Genomic DNA, 17,592 nt, shown 5'->3' on the forward strand with positions numbered 1-17,592 from the left:
ATTCTAGAGCAGCTAAAAGGCACAGCAGTGCTGCTTCTAAATGGAACTTAAATGCCAGCCTTGCTTTTCTATAAGGCCTGCTCTTGGAAACCAAAGGTTTCTTTGGTTTCTGAATTGTGCAGACTGTCCATGGCAGGGCACTTAGTCTAGTTGATCTTTACAGCTGCCTTCTAACCCAACCCATTCCATGTTTCTGTGACCTTGAGTTAATTATTTATGATATTGAAAACCAAGAATCCTAGAGAGCTCCATTAGTAGAAAAAGCCAGTAAAATTGACTGTGTGGGGCAGCAATGGCAGTGAATGTTGTTGAGTCAGAATGAAACCAAATTTGCTTTTTATTCCTGTGCCTAACAGGAATTGTGCCTATTTTAGAAGGATATTAAAGCTGTTTGCATCTTTCTGTTGCCTCTGCCTTTCTGAATAGGACTAATGGGCTAACCTAGGCAGAGTGAGTGTATTTAGTACTGTCTTTTTCTGCTGGAGAATCTGCTTAGAGCTGGTCAATATATCAGTCACTGCTGTAAAATACAAGATACTGTTCAGAGGAATTGTTCCCTGGAATGATAAATGAAGGTGAGTAGATGGTGCAAGGTACATGGGTTATTTGTTTAGGCAATCAAGTTTTCCTAGTGTGGACAAATGTGAGGTCATCCATAAAACTTGAAGGATGTGTAGTGTGTGTTACATACCAGAAAGTGCATTCTGGGTAAGCAGAATTGGGTCAAGAGCTGGGATGGGGCCTCTTTGAAAGATGAAGCTTCAGTGACAACTGCAAGGCTTGGGCACAAAACAGGTATGAACATGTCATTTCTCTGTCAAAACCCCCAAAAATATTGAAGGCTCTGCATAGCTCACAGTAGGCTGGAAGAAGTCTCCTTTTATTTCTTCAAAAATGAGAATTTTTAAGCAGCTTACTGAGTTGCCTTGACAGAAATAGTTAATAAGGCTTGACTCCAAGGAGAGAGCTGTAATGTGGGACAAATGCACAGCCAGCTCCCATTCCTGGCTTGAAAGTTCAGGGCATTAATCTGAACATTACTGATAATAATTGGGAGATAAAGTAAGTGAGGTTATATACTGTATTCTCAGTCACTTTGGATGGTATTATTGATACATCATCTTGATTTTAAAGTTGTTAACCATGGTATGGGAATAGGAGGGGGAAAAGTGTTCTGGGAAATCTGGAGGAGGCCAGTCTCCCTCTGTGCTGACTGTGGAGCTTTCTTGGCGTGGCCGTGGGGTGTGTGGCAGCTTTCTGCATTCAGTCTTGAGGGTGCAAAAAGCTCATTCTCTCCTTCCTGGCTTCCTCCAGTTTGTTTACCTTGGAAGTTGAAATGTTGAATGGAGTCTTTGATGGGCCACGAGCATTGTAGGAAGCAAACAGGAATGTAGAACTTCCATGGCCCCCTGCTTTTCTTCTCCATGGGAAGCTGGAGTGTATCAAAATATGCAGATGATGTGATAAATCATGATAGAGCAGAAAACTACCACACTGTTCCTGTAAGGTTATTAATGATGTGCACCAGCCTGATATCCCAGCTCAGCGGATTATTTTAGTTTTCCTTTTCATAATTCTCTTGGTACACCCTGAGGATATGAATGTTTCTCTTTATTTGAACTTGGCTTAAAACTCTGATCCCTGTAACTGCTTTTCTTTGATAACTTGCCTTTGTCTAACTGGCAGAAGTTTCATAGTAGTTTCTGAAATACCTTGAAAAATCAAATGAATGAGTAAATTCCAGTACTGGATTACAAGCTGAACAGAAGTGTCAGTTAAACAGAATAGATTTTCAGATCTGGAGTGCAAATTGAGGTGAAACATTTCTAACAAGGTAAATGGATTCCTCTCCTTGACTTACCTTTTATTACCCTGAAATGCCAGATACATTATAGAGGCATTAACACTGGCACAGTGACATTGAAACATAAAACAGGGAGTAATCCTTCCCTAGAGGTGGGAAGGCTGCAAGCCTCAGACTCCATATCTGGGATTTAATGCGGCGTGACTTAGAGGAGCACTGCTGGCTTCCAAACCTGCTGGAAACATGTGCAGAATGGATTAGACATGTGAGTTAGTTCTCAGATACCTAAGAATGTAATTTTTTTTTTTTTTTGCTTGTTCTTCTGAATTCTTTTCTCAGTGCCGTACAAGGAGAGACTTCTTTATTTGCCAAGACCTCAAATCACAGCTTTGTATGGAAAACAGAATCACCTTCCTTTGTTCATCTTTCTACAAAGTGTTTTCTCTATTTTTTTTCCCCTCCAGTGTTCTGAGGATAATAAACACAATGACGAGCCACCTCAAGAGGATGAAGGTTTTATGGCAATGTCACCTCTTCTACAAGCCCACCATGCTATGGAGAGAATGGAAGAATTTGTGTGTAAGGTAAGGGCACGTGGAAACTGCTGAAGTAATTTCCTTTTCTAGGAAGCTCCAGCAGACTGTACTTGGAGGAGTTGCACTGCTGATGTGAGGCAGAGGAGGCTCTCACTGCCCTCAAATGGGCATCTCATGTTCTAAGTGCCAACACTGTGCTTCCTCAGCATCTGTCTGTCACACAGGATTAAACTGTAGAGCTTAAACAATAGGGATTTACAGCTGAGACTCCAAAGCTGATCATGCAACTCAGGTGTGTCCCTTGAGAAACACCTGTGAGTGCAAAGCAGAACAAAAGCCTTCTGGTTCCAGGCACTTTGACCTACAAGGTCATTTGACCTGATTTCTTCAGTTTGCAAATATTTTGCTTTTCCAGCACCATTTGCATCTCTTGTAGAGTAAGCTTTGTGCCTGACTGGAAAACAATGCTGTATTGAAGCCGTATGTAAGTAAATGCATTGTACATTTTGTCATTGTTGACCTTGGCTCAATTTTTGCTACTTTTTAGAGCCACTGGGCTGTGTCAGTCTCTGGCCCTCCTTTCTTGCTGAAAGGAATGCTGCCCCTTTATACACTGGTTCCTGCTGGTTTTATGAGCTATTTTGGATATTTTTACAGAGGGACCCTGGTGACTTGGTGGTCTTTTGTGTATGGATCGTTTTGATTTTTTGCTTTTGTTGATTTTTTTTTACTATGCATCTTTGCCTCTTTTAAAATATTTCGTAGGGTGGATTGTGTAAAATGAATTCCCTCCTTCTGTTTCTACCTCAATTCACATTTTTTGTTCATGAACTAAACCAGTTATTTCCTTGTTGAATGTATTTAAGAACCCAGTCTTTAACTGGGCTGGTTATTCTGAATGGCTTCGTTTTGCTTCCATGCACGAGTGTGGAGAATTGATTTAAAAACTCGGAGAGCTCTTGTTGTTGAAACTGAAATAAGAATGTAGCTTTTCAAACTTAGTGTTTCAGGAACCTTCAGCCTTGCTCCTGTAACTCTAGCCAGCCAGCAAGCCCACGGAATCCTGCAGAAGCAGCCCCGGTACATAAAGCAGCTCCCTGCTCCCCCTGTCCTGAAGCCTCCATGTGTCTGGTGTTACTGCAGCAGTGCTGGGAACATCTGTGCACACTTATTTCCTCTGGAGCCAGCTGCAAGAATAGCTCTGTGCACAAACCCCCTCTCTCCCTTTAAAGAAGAACTCCCATGGAATTGAGAGTCATGAGTCTGTTGCCTTAACTGCCCTGTCAGTGTTTGTGAGCTTGGGAGTGGTTTTTTCCCAGTCTGAATAAGGGGGTTGGACTCTTCTTGCTGGCCTCTCACCATTTCTCATTTTCTGGCCCCTATTAGTGCTAATGAGTAGCTTCTTCTACTGGCCTTTCCCAAATGCTAGCAGATAAACAGGTTGGCTTGTGGTGAAGGAACAGGGTTATTTATTTATTGGAGAGAACTAGGTGTAGGCTTCTTCAACTAAATGGAGAAGGTGGCCTGTAAAATAACAGAATGTGGAAGTGAATGAAATGTTTTCTCTTCATCAGCAGTAAAAACACCCAACAGCCTTCCTGCCCAGTGGAATGCTGAAGTATTTCTTTCTCTGATGGTGCAGTTCATAATGGTGCAGTTTTGAACTGGGAACAGAGACTTTAGCATGATATTTCCAGTGTAGAACCTTTTCCCCAGAGATGTTCCATCAGCTCTCCTGTGCTCACTGTACTCAGAGGTTAACTCCAGCACTTGCACTAATGTGGGTTCTCTATTTCCGTGCTCTGAAGGAGCTGCAGTCCCTGCATGTCACTGAGCTCTTGTACCCTAGGTGTGGGAGGGCCGATGGAGAGTCATCCCCCACGACGTGCTGCCTGACTGGCTGAAGGACAATGACTACCTGCTGCATGGCCACAGACCACCCATGCCTTCCTTCCGGGCTTGCTTCAAGAGCATCTTCAGGATACACACGGAGACTGGCAACATCTGGACTCACCTCCTAGGTACTCGCAGCTTGCTTTAATCAATCCTGAATCTCATCCAATGGTTTTGTTGTTCTCAAAGAAAAGAGAGCAAGATAGAAAGGTCTGTGGGGTTGTCAGCATTATCATTCCACTGGTAACCTGCAAATTAGCAGCTTGGTATCCCTCTCCTAATTTATCCCATCAGAATTGGATTGGACGTGCTTAATTATGGCATACTATACAAACAAATGCATTAAACATTTCCCAATAAATAAATTACTGTTAGATCCTTCTTTTCCCGAGTGTGTAGGTGTTAATTGGGATTGCGTTTCTTGCCACAGGAACTGCTTAAGTTGCAGCTTCTGTGAATGTTTTCAGCTTGTGAGAGCCTTGAAGGGAGGTGGTGATGCTTGCAGAAAGAAGAGCTTTCAGTATGCATGAGCTTGACACCTTGCTGTTTTTCAGGATGTGTGTTCTTCCTTTGTCTGGGAATCTTCTACATGTTCCGGCCAAACATGTCCTTCGTAGCACCTGTGCAGGAGAAAGTGGTCGTTGGGCTGTTCTTCTTGGGAGCCATTCTCTGCCTCTCCTTCTCATGGCTCTTCCACACAGTTTATTGCCACTCAGAAGGTGTTTCCCGGCTCTTCTCCAAGTAAGTGCCTAGAGAACAGGGCAGGCCAAATAGGAAACAGGTGGGAAAACAGGGCTGGGATTTGTGCCTGCAGCCCCAGTGTGGGAGTTGTTCATTTCATGACTGCATGTACTTTGGAACAGAGTTGAGCAGAGATTTAATGCAGCTTCTTCTAATTATAGTTTGTTTCAACATGAGTTTTTGTGCTGTCATTTGAGTCTTAAAACTCCATCATTTTCTGCTGTTTGGCAGGCATGTGCTTGCATCTTGCTGCTGTAAGTAATATGCCTTGAGCTTAGTTGCAGGACTTTGAATTTTTAGTGCAAACCGTTACTTCTTGTCATTTCAGCTGTTCTGACTTTGAACCTGAAACTTATGTAAGACAGTTCCACAGTGTGTATCAAGATGTCTTGGTCTTTTGGTTTTACTGCATGTTCTTTTTTTGGCTGGCTGCTGAATATCTGATATTTCCTAAAACTGCTCAATCAGGATTCTGTAATCTGCAAGACCACCTCTAAAGCAGCCCAGCAGTTAAAGTCCCCTGCTGAAAAATTAACTCCTTCAGCTTTTGCAGGGGTATTTTGTCAGGGCGTGGTGAAAAGCAGTGGCTGTGGATTTCCTTTTTCACATGAGTGCACAAAAAACCACTGTGGTCACTGAAGCTGATGCCCAGATAGCTCTTGCTTGTCAGATACTGAAGTGTTTGCCTTGGCTGTGTTCTCAGAAGATACTCTGTGCCCTGTCTTTAGAGGGCTCTTGCAGTGCTTTTTTCCTCATCTGAAACTAAAATGTGAGTTCTCCTCACAAAGCTTTGGTTGCTGAAGGTATTGCTGATGTCTGTCTCAAAAATGGCCTTCCTGGCTGGCAAGGTAATCCATTGCTGCAGGAGGAAGAGTTGCTGTCAGGACCTTGCAGTGGGAGTAATTTAGTTGCAGTGAGAAGTAGACAGTTGCTCTACTAAACAAGAGTGTGTAGGTGTGAGGATTTCCAAAGGCTCACACTTCTTATGACACTGATTTTTGTTTTCTTCTAGGCTGGATTATTCTGGCATTGCACTCCTCATAATGGGCAGCTTTGTACCATGGCTGTACTACTCCTTCTATTGCAACCCTCAGCCTTGCTTCATCTACTTGATTGTGATTTGTGTCCTGGGCATTGCAGCCATAATTGTCTCACAATGGGACATGTTTGCCACCCCTGAATACCGGGGTGTAAGGGCAGGTAAGACCTGAAATCAACTGTTCTGCTTCTTGACTGCCTTTCCTGCTTCCTGCTTGCCACTTGGAAAAACCACCTCGGGAAGACTTAAGAGGTTTAATTTTATAGACCTAACATTCTTGAATTGGGAGCTTGGTGGGTTTTCTTTCAGCATTTATTGTACCCAGCTGGATGCACAGACAAGGGCTGGTGCAAGTCCTGGAAGTGCATTCCTGAAATGGACAGTAAGACATGCAGTAGCAAAGGTGGTGCAAAGGATTTCTAGCTGCATCTAGCAACTTTGTTCTCAAAAAAAAAGACTGACTGCTTGGTGTGTGTATGTGTGCTTGTGCTTGTGCTTTTTTTTAACACTAGACTCAGACTCTACCAAATCATAGAATGATTGAATGAATGTGAATGATTTTCCTGGGTAAAACACAGAGTTAAGATAAAGACTGGTTTTCTCTTCACATCATCAAAAGAACAAAACCAGATTTGGTTTCACATTTTGAGGTAGGAAGAAAGAGAGCTTTAGGGGGCAGCTATGGAATGTGCACACAGCTGGGCTGAATAGTAATATTTCTTGTTCCTTAACCTGCCCATGCTGTCTACAGTAAATCCAGATTTCCTGGACAGGTTTGGGTACCTTCAGAGCATTCAGCTTTCCAAGCTTAAAATCTCTATACAGGACATGAATATTCCCCCCATGCCCACTGTTTTTACAAGTTTTCTGTCCTTGCTGCTAAAATCGAAACAAATAATCAGTGTTCTCTTATATGGCAGATCAGAAGAGCACAGATGCTGCTTTTCTGTTTGGTAGGAGTACTCGTGCAGCATATGATAAACAGTCTCTTTGTTGTGTCTCCTTGTCTTGCTCTTGAGCGTTGTGGTGGTGTGAGGCTCGGTCTGCGTGGTCTCAGTTCCCTCTACAGGCCAAGAGCAGGAACTGGCCTCCCCTGCACTGGAGCTGGCAGGCACAATCAGTAAATGAAACATTCCAGCTATCTGCTGGGACACACAACTGAGTAGCTTCTGGTATATGAAGGAAGTTGTGCATTCTTGAGCTTCCTTTCCAATAAATCTCTTCTGGGGACCTGCAGCTTCCAGAGCTGTCACCCCTCTGCTGCTTTGGCAAATGCTGAGTTTTCCTTCCATAGCTTTTGTGTTTTCATTGTCTCCCTCTGCCTTCAAACCTGACTCTCCCACATTTTCTTTACCTCCCAGGAGTATTTCTAGGTCTGGGTCTTAGTGGGGTAATTCCCACTCTGCACTTTGTCATCTCTGAGGGGCTCCTGAAAGCAGCCACCATGGGGCAGATAGGCTGGCTGGCACTCATGGCATGCCTGTACATCACTGGTGCTGCACTCTATGCTGCCCGCATCCCGGAGAGATTCTTCCCTGGCAAGTGTGACATCTGGGTGAGTGACGGATGAGGAGACCAGTTTGACAGCTGGTTCCCCTTGGGCCTCAAGGATGTTGTGTCAATGTTTTCTTACTGCATCTTCAGGGGCCAAATGGCTCTGGGCTCTCTGAGCCTGGCTGAGCTGGTGCCTCTCTTCCCAAGTTGTCACAGCCTGGCTGGTCTGAGGTAACTGCTGCTGTGCAGATTCACCTCAGTGCATCCCTGATGGGCAAGGAACTGCAAACCTTTGTGTGTGTGTGTGTGTTGAGCATCCTGCCAAGACACATCTTTACCTTGCTCCTGTGCAGAGCAGTCCGTGGTCATTTCATTGATGGTCAGTGTGTTCTCTGGGATCTTCCCCGTGTCTGGCTCCTCATCTTGCATAGCCAGGGAAAATGCTGGACAGAGATGGTAGGATTTGGGGATCTCTGGCCCAGAAGAAGGGATAGTGGGGTGAGCAAGTGGGTGGGTGGGGGAAACTTGGTATGAGGGGAAGAACCATGGAGACTGGAGGAGAAATACCTGAGGAAAATGTAAGGAAAGAAGCTGGGTGGAGCAAGAGTGGAGAGGAGGGGAAGTGGCCCTTTGGAAGACCACTGTACTTGCACTCAGGATAGTTTGAGACCCCTAAAGAAGAACAGAAGTGAGAATGAGACCTGGGGTGTTTGGGCAGCTCGTGCACAGCACCAGTTTGCTTGGTTGGTTTGTTACTGTAATGAGCTAAGCTCCAAAAGCACTGGTGTGCCACCAACTCTTCCAAGCTTCCCATGAAGCCTGCAAATACACATTTGTAGGAATATTTCAGGAGCGTTATCCATGTTGGTATGGCTTCCCCCAGACAAGGGCCTGCTTTGTCATGTAGCTCCCTCAGAGTTTTCATTCTGCTCTATTCCAGTCAGTGACATCCTGGGCATTCATTCAGAACATCCAGTTGTTTCTAGGTTTTAGTACAATATCATGTTTTTCTGTTCTGTTTCTCTGTGGTAGAGAAATAAAATGCCAGCATGCAGAATCCACTTGGTAAAAGACACCTGTGACCAGAGCAGAGTTTGTACCTGTTATCTGTATGAGAGGGCCATTTTGTCCATAAACCACCAGTGTGTCTTGTGGAGGAGCTAATTTTGAAAGTGTCCTGCTTAAGCCTTTTACCTAAGGCTCTGAAATTCTCCTTGTCCCTTTGCAAAGATGACTTAGAGCAGCTCTTTAGCACGTTTTTTGTTTGACCAGCTGGTTCAAATGACTCTGAAGTGCAGGTGGGGGGGACGTGTGTGTGCAGAGCATTGGATGATTTTGCTGAAGGTAGCAGAGGGGTGGGTTTAACCCAGAGCCTGGCTCACTGTCACTGTGTGCTGCGGGGCTGAACCCGGCTCTTTCCTTCCTCCTGCAGTTCCACTCCCACCAGCTGTTCCACGTGTTTGTGGTGGCTGGCGCCTTCGTGCACTTCCACGGGGTCTCCAACCTGCAGGAGTTCCGCTTCACGGTCGGAGGGGGCTGCACAGAGGAGGAGGGGATGCAGTAGGAGCAGCTCCAGCCCCCGAGCAGAACCAAAAGAGAGCCGCCGGCGCGGCGCGGCACCCGGGCTTAGCAAAAGGAATACCTAAGAAGAATCCAAGTTTCAGCTGATGAGGCGTGGAGCTTCATGGGGATTCTGACTAACCAAGATAAATTCTATACCTCAAGCAATGGAATAAATCAATTTGAAGACCAGGAAATTCTGAAAACATAATTTATTCTTGGGATCTACAGATTGAGCTACAGAGGACCCTTTCCAAATCGGCTTCTGTTCAATGCCATATTTATTTGTAGAATTGGGGAGGGATAGCTTAGCAGTTTCCTTTTTTTTAAAAAAAAGATAAAAAAAAAAGTCAAGGTTAAATTTATATCCTCTCGGAGGGTTCGGGCGTTGATTTTAGATGCTCTTTTGGGAGAAAAACAAAATGTAAATAAGATTTCTAACTTTCTGTTTAAATAAAATTTATATAAATGTTTTAAACAATGGGTGGGGGGAAAAGGGTTTTTGTAAAGAATGCAACATGCAAGTACCACACACTGTTTCAATTTTGCACAAAATAAACAACTGCAGGAGGACCAGGTAAAATTCCCAGGAGTGAAGCACCCTGGCCCTGTCGATTTTCCTGGTGGCCAGCATGCCCTGGGCAATGTGGGGTCCTGGCCAGCACCTGGAGTAGGTTCAGGATGGGTACAGGAGGGTTGTGAGGGCTGGATTGATCATGGTGTCAATCCAGGTCACAGTGTGAGCACATGGATTTGCTCCAGTGCCTGGAAAGGTGCATCTGCTCTGTGCCCCAGTGGGGGGACAGCAGCATTCCCAGCCTGTGTGCAGTGGGAGTTTTGGGATCGTGGATCCCACAGCTGGTTGGTTTGGGTCTCATTGCAGGAGCTGGAGCACGGTGGGATAGCTGCATGTGAAATGGCAACAGCCCAACTCCATCAGTGCCTGCCTGAGCAGAGGCCCCAGGGAGAGGAGGGCTGCCCCTGCAAGCCTGCTTCGTTTGCTCTGAGGGGTGGTGGGCACGGGCTTGTCAGAAGGTCGTTGAGCATGTGAGGGGAAACAGAGGGGGGTTAAGAGGGACTGGAAAGAGGAAGCTGTGTGCTCCAGGAGTTAACAGGCACTGCAGACCTCGGGCACATCACCATCCTGTGTGTCAGGCTCCATGTGCCAAGGCAGTTTGCAGGTTTTTCTTTTAAGGAGGAATAAATCCCCATTTTTTTTTTTAATTTTTTTTTTTTGGTCCTTAGGTCTGCTTTCCATCTGTGCTTTAGCAGTGGGACTGCTGGTATTTCTTAAGCCTAAACCTGGGAGTTCAGCTGGATTGCTGTGGTGCAGACACACCTCCTATATAAGGGGAGGCAAATACCCTTCTCCTGTGTAATTGATGTAGCTTGAGCTTTGGAGCCCAGTCAGAAGCCAGACTGAAGGAGAATCTTTGGAGTCTTAAGGTGAAACTTGAACGTTTTGTTTGTTATGGCACAGGTATTGCTTGGAGGCTTTAGCTGGAAATTCAGAGCAATTACCTCTCTCACAGATGAGTTAAACAGCTCATACCGTGCAGTGTTTCACAGGGAAGGAAGGTAAAGGGTGTTTGGTTGTTGTGTGGGGTGGTTTTTGTTGTTGTTGTTGTTAGTTTTGGGTTTGTTTTTTAGATTCCCTCAAGTTGCAGTTTTCATTCTTCAAGAGAAAGAGATGGATTGCAAAGATCTTCCCATCCCCTGGATGTCAGAGTGTGTTTTGGGGAGTTGCTTTGTCTGATGGAGTCAGGTAGAAGCAGGATGCCCTCCTAAAGCTGAGTGGGCACTCAGGCTTCCCCCCTGGAGTGCAGTAAAGCCTCTGAGAGCAAGGCCAGCTGCAGAAGGAGGTGCTGCAGCAGCTGCAAGTGTAGAGGGATGTGTTCTCAGTAGGATCCCAACACTGGATGCCTGTAGGGCTGGAAGTGGTTTATCCCAGGTCTGTGGTATTTAAATGAAGGAAAGGGCACTGTTACCTTGGATGTAAGGGCTAATAGCAGCGGCAGCCCAGACAGGCTGGGGAGGTGCCTGAGGAAGTGTGCTGGACTCTGAGGCAAGCGTGGTACATATCAGCATCAGAGCTGGCTGGAAGGTGCTGTGGGATACCTCTGAACAGTACCAGCAGAAGCAGCAGCCTCCATCCTGGATCATCCCACGTTCACTCCTCCAAGGGTGATTGTAACCTGGTCCTACACAGCACAGAACTATTACAAAAACACAGTACTCCACCTGCTATTCTTAACCCAGTCTCTCTCTGTTCAAGAAGTTTGTGTGTTCCAATAAAAACAACCTAGCTGTGCACTTTTCTGTAGCTTTTGCTGAGAACTCTTCCCAGGTTGGCACCTGAATGCCTTACTCTCAGCAGTCAGAGGCTTGCTTGCTCTGTGTGCAGGTTATTGCCATAGAATAGTTAGGACCTACAGCTTCTTTCCTTCCCCATTAAATAGTGGCCTTGTTCAGTATATTTCTTTTTAACAATTGCTTACTGTTGGAAGCAATGAAGCACATTCTGGGGTTTTGATGGCTGGGGACTCTGGTGATGGTTCCATATAAGATGGGATCTTATTACTTGCTGTATTCTTAACTTCTGCTAATAAAAGAACCAAATTGATTATTGTCTGGTCTGGGTCTTCCTGCACTCTGTGGGCACGAGGGGACAAGGGTGCAAAGCACAAGAGCTGGGGGGAAGAGGGGGTCACTGCTGGAGACTTTGGTGGTTGTGGGCAAAATTTTAGGTGAGTTGAGATAAAGAAGTTCATGAGGCTTGGACTTAAATTCCTGTTGTAGAGGAAATGCCTCCTATCCTGTATGTGTGTAAAGGATTGATCATCTCCTCCTGGTGTGCAGGCTTAGGGCTGGCACGAGTGGGCTTTGGCTGGGCAGGGACAGGGGCTGGTGGTGCCCAGTGGGGCTCATGCTGTTCCTTGGCTGTCAGCTGCTGTCTGGGAACTGCCTGGGAAGGTAACACCTAATCCTGCTCTTGTCTTGGCTCACACCGGGCCGGGGTGTCCACAGCTGAGCTCTGCTTTTTGTCAGCTCCTCCACTCGAGGTGAGTGTTCTGCAGTTACAGCTCCTGTTGAGGACCTGCACAGCTTGATGGATGTCTCAGGATGGATTATTATTATTACCATTATTGTTGTTGATATATTAATGCAAAACAAATTCAAAGGACATGGAGAATGTTGGCATCAGATTTCACACAAATTACACTAAAAGTACCTGCCACATTTGAGTATGAATTGGGTTTATTCTGTTTCCAGAAAGCAGAGTGATACTTAAAAGTTGGCTGGGCAGGATAAAACTGCATGTCCCACCTCTTCTGTGTGTGCAGTTGTGTCCTTACTCTGCCCTCTTCTGAGAATCACTTGCCTCTCTCACTGCCAAGTGCCCTGGGTATGGACTGAAGTGCTGCAGTCAAGGTGAGTGTCTGAGGCCACTGCCTAACTTTCTAACGAGCTGAAAAATAAATTAAGGGCATGATTAGGATAGAAGAGCTGACTGGTTTAGTTGAAGCTATTAAAGGCTTCCCTACAAAATTGAGTTCTTCCTTTCTCTTTTTTTTTTTTTTTACCCCTGCCTGCTGTGTGGCATCAAGCAACATGTTTGAACCAAACCTTCCTGCAGCTCAGTGCTGCTGTATCTGCCTGGAATGCCCAAGTTGAAATTCTCCAGGCTGATTTCCAGGAGTGCAGAGCACTAATGTGGTTTGAATGAAGTTGCTTAAAAAGATGGATTTCTTGGAGAGTGTATGTGGTAATTCCTAGGTGCATATTACTCTGGAAGAAGGAATACTGGCCTTGAGTGCATGGCAACATGGAGAATGTCACACCTGGTCATCTCCAGCCTCCAGCTGTTTGAACAATGAGCAGTGAAGGAGAAGTGACCTGGGCAGCTGCTGTGAGAGCCTTGCAGTGCAGGCAGTTCCTTGGTCACCACTCAAGGTTGGTTCCTTGGGCAGGGACAGTGGAATGGGAGCCCAGCACTCCTGCACGGAGCTGATTTGCCTGCTGGATCTTATCACAGAATCACAGAAGGGTTTGGGTTGGAAAGGATCTTCAAGATCAGATAATTCCAACCCCTCTGCCATGGACAGGGACATCTTTCCAACCAGACCAGGTGGCTCAGAGCCATGTCCAACCTGGCCTTGAACACTTCCATGGATGGGGCAACCTCTGCCACTGTCTCACCACTGTCATAGTGATGACATTTTCTGGCATTTCCAGATGCTTCACCTTTGCCTTTCTCCTGTAAAATTCATGTGTAAACTACAGAAGCATTGGTATTCCTGAGCTGGGAGATGCTTGCACTGGAGATTCACCATGATCTCGTTTAGTAGCAGCTTCATCTCTGTGGCACCACTGAGCACAGAGTCTCTTTACAGCTTAAAAACTGACCTGGTCTGGTTGTAAATGAGATGGGGAAATCACTGGCCTGGCTGGGTTCCCAGAGCAGTGTGTTTCCCCTAGAGAGGCAAATGCCACCCCAGCCAGGTCCAGTGGCTGGCTCTGCTCTCCCCTCCAGCCCTGCCCAGCCCGTGCCTGTGCCCTGGGGGTTGTCTTGGCACTGGCTGCAGCTGAGCTGCCCCAGTCTGAAGTTTTCCCAGTGGCTGCGGGGCTGGCAGGGGCAGATGGGCTGTGGGGTGGCATCTGCTGCTGGCACAGGAGGCCAGCCCTCCCGGGAGGGAGCTGCCACCACCTCCCTGCTGGCTCCTGGCCCGGGGCCCTGGCCTGGCTCTGGCCCAGCTCCCCCATCCCGCTGCCTGCAGGGACAGCCAGCCCGGGTTGTGCCTCTGCCAGGGAGCCTCCTGCCAGCTTGGACAGCAATATTCTGTCCTCAGGGCCTGGCAGGAGGAGGTGACAGCAGGCTCCAGCCCTGCTGCCAGGGGGAGAGCAGGTCACTGCTGGCTGGGACAGACCAGAAGAGCAGCCGGGGGCCATGGCCGGAGTCCCTGGTGTGGGGGCTTCCCTGTCCCTTTCCCTGCAGCTCCTGCCACTGTGCCACGGCCTTGGCTTTCCTGGAGCAGAGCTGAGGGAGCAGCCATGCACATCCCTCTGCTCCCTGGTGGGAAGGACAGTGGCAGCTGCCTGGCCCTGCAGAGCCAAACAGGCCCAAAGACAGAGCTCAGTGCCCAGCCCTCCTCTGCTGGGGAAAGGCAGCGTGCCAGGGCTCCCAAAGTCTGAGGCAGCAGCAGCAAACAAAGCAGGAGGGGCTGGTGAAATTATTCCTGCAGGTATTTACAGCAGAAATGTGCTTGGTGGCATCTGAGTGGGGCCATTCCAGAGTGCTGTGGCTGCTGTCACAGGGCAGTGACAGAGGCCAAGTGACAGGAGGTGTAAAGGCCCCTGTGAAGGGCAGGCAGAGGTGGTGGTGAGGACAGCCTGTGCCAAGGGATGGGGGAGTTCTGCAGTGCCCTGGGGGGACAGGAGCAGCAATCCCCCCTCAGAGAGGGCCCAGCTGGTGATGGAGTGTTTGGCACATGGGTGTTTGATGCTCTTCTCTGCTTGCTTTGGAGCATCTGCTGCATTGGGCTGCCCTGAGCCCTGCTCCCCTGCAAGCAGAGGCTTGTGAGAGCCCAGGGTTTCTGTGCTGACAGTGCCACTGGCTCTCTCAGCAGAAAAAGCATGCTGAAAAATACTCTGAGGAGCCTGAGGTGTGCACGAAACCAAGCAGAACTGTGGTAGTGGTCCTTCCCTGTGCCAGAGATGGGCCACACACCCCCCACACACCCCTCTTAACAACTTGGGGCGTGTGGCTCCTGGCTGTGGCCACTGCTGTGCCCAGCCTGGCGTGTGCCAGTCTCTTGCTAAGTCTAAGCCAACTCAGGCCAGCCTCCTTTTGTGCCTGATCCCAACTGCAAACAGCTGCAAACATTTACTGCTGTAAATCCCACTGATTTCCCCACTGTTTTGTAGAATGAAGTCATCACACTGGAAGGTGTAGCCAGCAGCCTGCTCTGCCCAGCCATGATCCAGGGCAGGGCCTGTGTGTGTGATGCTGTGCAAGGTGTGTGTCCCTGCCCACCACGGCGCCTGGGGGACAGCCAGGCTTACCTCAGCCTGCAGTGTGGTGCTTGTGAAGCCTGTGAGGAGAGAATTCAGCTCCCTGTCCCCCTGCCTGCAGGGAAATCAGCTGCAGAACTGGGGCTTGTGAAGCCCCTGATGTGTGCAGCAGTGAGGTCTGAGGCACAGCTCTGGCTGCAGAACACCACTCGGGAATTTTCTCCCATTGCATCTTCCCCCAGCAGAACAAACCCTGCTGCCTCTGGGGCTGCTCTCTGTGCTGCCAGGGGTGGATGGGACAGGAGGGACAGCTGGGGTTTAGGGGATCAGGATGGCAGCAGGATGCTGCTCAGGTGGAAGTGCGAGGTGGCTCCTCTCACAGCTGCTGTGTGCCTCTGCTCGCTGTTTGCTCTTGCTGACCTATTTTCATCTGCTGTGCCCAGCACATGGCTGAAGAAGTTGGAAGCTAAGGCAGCTGCTCTTCCTGGGATTTTTCTCTTGCTGAAAGGGCCATGAGTCACTATCTCTGTCAGAGCATGAAATAGAATTTGCTTAACCCTGTGCTGGAGCCCAGAACTGGGTAGGTTTGCTTATGGTCTGCTTTGCTCCAAACAAAAAGACCTGGGGAGCTGTTCCTGGTGTGTGCTCAGAGTTTGAGTCAGGCAAGAAATAATCCAGTTCTCTGTCCATTCCCTCCAGTTAGCTCAGTGGACAAACTCCCTGAGCCAACCAAGCCAGGTACAGCTCTCATCTTCACTCTCTCAGGGCAGGTATCCCTGCAGGACCGTGTTTATTGTGGATCAGTGCACCTGAAGCCAAGCACGGCTCATCCAGAGCAGAGCAATGTGCATTTTTATGTCCTGTTTAAGCTGAGTGGGCATGGGGTGCTAATCCTTTCTGACAGGGAGGTCATCCTTGAGCGTGGTGCCCTGGGAGGGCAGGCACGTGGGGCTGGGGGAGCTGTGCCAGCCCAGGGGTGCCCTGAGCCAGGGGCTTCTCCATCTCTGAGCAGCTCCTGGGCCTTGACAGCCGCCCCTTCTCCCTCTGCCCTGCCTTCACCTCCCCTGGCTGCTGCTGGCTCTGATAAGGTCACTGCCTCTGAAGCCTGGAACCTTCTCCACCTCCAGTTTTCCTTCCAGTGCTGCAGTGGTTCCTCTCCTCTTTGCTGTAACATCACCTCCAGCCAGGCAAAACCACACAGGGGGAGCTCTAAGGTCCTGGAATGTCCCTGCCAGGACCTGATCCTCTCCCCTCAGTGTCAGGTGACACGGGTGGCAAGAAGGACAGCATGCCTGGAATGCACTTGTGGGTGCCTGCTGTGCAGGGCAGGGACAGAGCTGCTGTCAGGATGAAGCCCTTTCCCATCCGGCCTTCCTGCTGTCCTGGGGCCACCACAGCTGTGCCTGCAGTCCCTCCAGCCACTCCCTGTCCCCACGGGTTTCTGGGATTTGTGTAGGGCTGTGATGACCACCAAACATGCTGAAGCTATGCTGTCTATGTAGAATATGCCATATATTTGTTTTTAATGAGATGGTATGGAACAGTTCATAAAAAAGAAAAAAACAAGAAAAATGGGTGCTTCCCACCCGTTGTCCATAAAGCTCTGTGAGAAGTGGCCCGTGCCCACCAGCTGGGAATGCCAGGCTCAGAGCAGGGCACAACCAAGCTGCAAGGAGCAGGGCAGTGCTGCTCCCAGGGGAAAAGTGCCTGTTTCTTGGCTGCTTCTGCAATGAAGAGAGCAGGTAAGTCTGTTCTGGTGGGTCACACAAAAACCCTCTCCAGCTGTAGACAAGAACCTGGACGCTGCTCTAGCAGTGTTAGGAGAGCTCTCCTGGGCAGGCTGCAGCTCTGCAGCTGAGCTGTGCTGCCTCCCACTGTCCAGCCCCGGCTGAGGCTGCTGCAGCTCAGCTTTGCTGCCCTGTCCCCAACACCGGGACATGCTGCTTCCAGAGCCGGCCCTTCAGAATCCCAGTGGCTCACCCCGAGGGACAGGCAGGCGCTGTCCCCTGCCCCTCCTGCTCTCCCGGAGCCAGCTCTGCCCCTCCGAGCAGATGTGGAATGCTCTCCATGCCGTGAGCGGGGTCTGGAGGAGCCGCTCAGCAGCTGCTGTGCCAGGAGCTGCCCCTGCTGCTTCTGCATCTCCCTTGGCTTCCGAGGAGGCAGCAGCTCCGTGCTGCACCCTGTGCTGAAGGACACCTCGGGAAGTGGCGGGGGTGTCGCAGAAGGGGACCCCATGTCCTGGCCTGGCCTGGCACGGCTCGGTCCGGCCGGGTTCTGCCCCGTAAGGAGCACCGCGGGCGGCGTCACCGCAGCAGCAGCACCAGGGGCAGCAGCAGCAGCGCCGGACACACGGAGATCCCAGCAGCGCCACCGCAGTCCTGGGCATTTTCCTGCGAGACGGGAGACAAGGGTCAGCTTGCCTGCTGCCAAGCCTGCCTGTCGCCTTTGGAAGAGGGAGCAACGCCTGTGGTGGAAAGATCGCCCCAGGAGCCAAGGAAGGGACTGGTTTATTC

At 48.9% G+C, this 17,592-nt stretch overlaps 2 protein-coding genes across 5 annotated transcripts in view; one reads left to right on the forward strand and one right to left on the reverse strand.

Moving 5' to 3' along the window:
• The window catches only part of ADIPOR2 (adiponectin receptor 2), a 43,565-nt gene extending 31,875 nt beyond the window's left edge, over positions 1 to 11,690 (forward strand). For 3 of the 4 annotated variants that reach the window (XM_064421264.1, XM_064421266.1, XM_064421265.1), the window contains exons 3-8: positions 2,269 to 2,388; positions 4,190 to 4,361; positions 4,788 to 4,974; positions 5,987 to 6,174; positions 7,375 to 7,568; positions 8,940 to 11,690. In XM_064421264.1, the coding sequence (XP_064277334.1) occupies positions 2,269 to 2,388; positions 4,190 to 4,361; positions 4,788 to 4,974; positions 5,987 to 6,174; positions 7,375 to 7,568; positions 8,940 to 9,071 (993 nt within the window). In that variant the 3' untranslated portion in view covers positions 9,072 to 11,690. The remainder of the gene's footprint in view (positions 1 to 2,268; positions 2,389 to 4,189; positions 4,362 to 4,787; positions 4,975 to 5,986; positions 6,175 to 7,374; positions 7,569 to 8,939) is intronic. The other variant, XM_064421267.1, reaches the window with a different exon arrangement.
• Positions 11,691 to 14,270: 2,580 nt separating this feature from the next.
• The window catches only part of CACNA2D4 (calcium voltage-gated channel auxiliary subunit alpha2delta 4), a 123,348-nt gene continuing 120,026 nt past the window's right edge, over positions 14,271 to 17,592 (reverse strand). The window contains exon 39 of the mRNA XM_064421274.1: positions 14,271 to 17,469. Coding sequence (XP_064277344.1) covers positions 17,383 to 17,469 — 87 coding nt within the window. The 3' untranslated portion in view covers positions 14,271 to 17,382. The remainder of the gene's footprint in view (positions 17,470 to 17,592) is intronic.

This window comes from Passer domesticus, chromosome 5 (genome assembly GCF_036417665.1).
Source record: "Passer domesticus isolate bPasDom1 chromosome 5, bPasDom1.hap1, whole genome shotgun sequence".
Classification (NCBI taxonomy): domain Eukaryota; kingdom Metazoa; phylum Chordata; class Aves; order Passeriformes; family Passeridae; genus Passer; species Passer domesticus.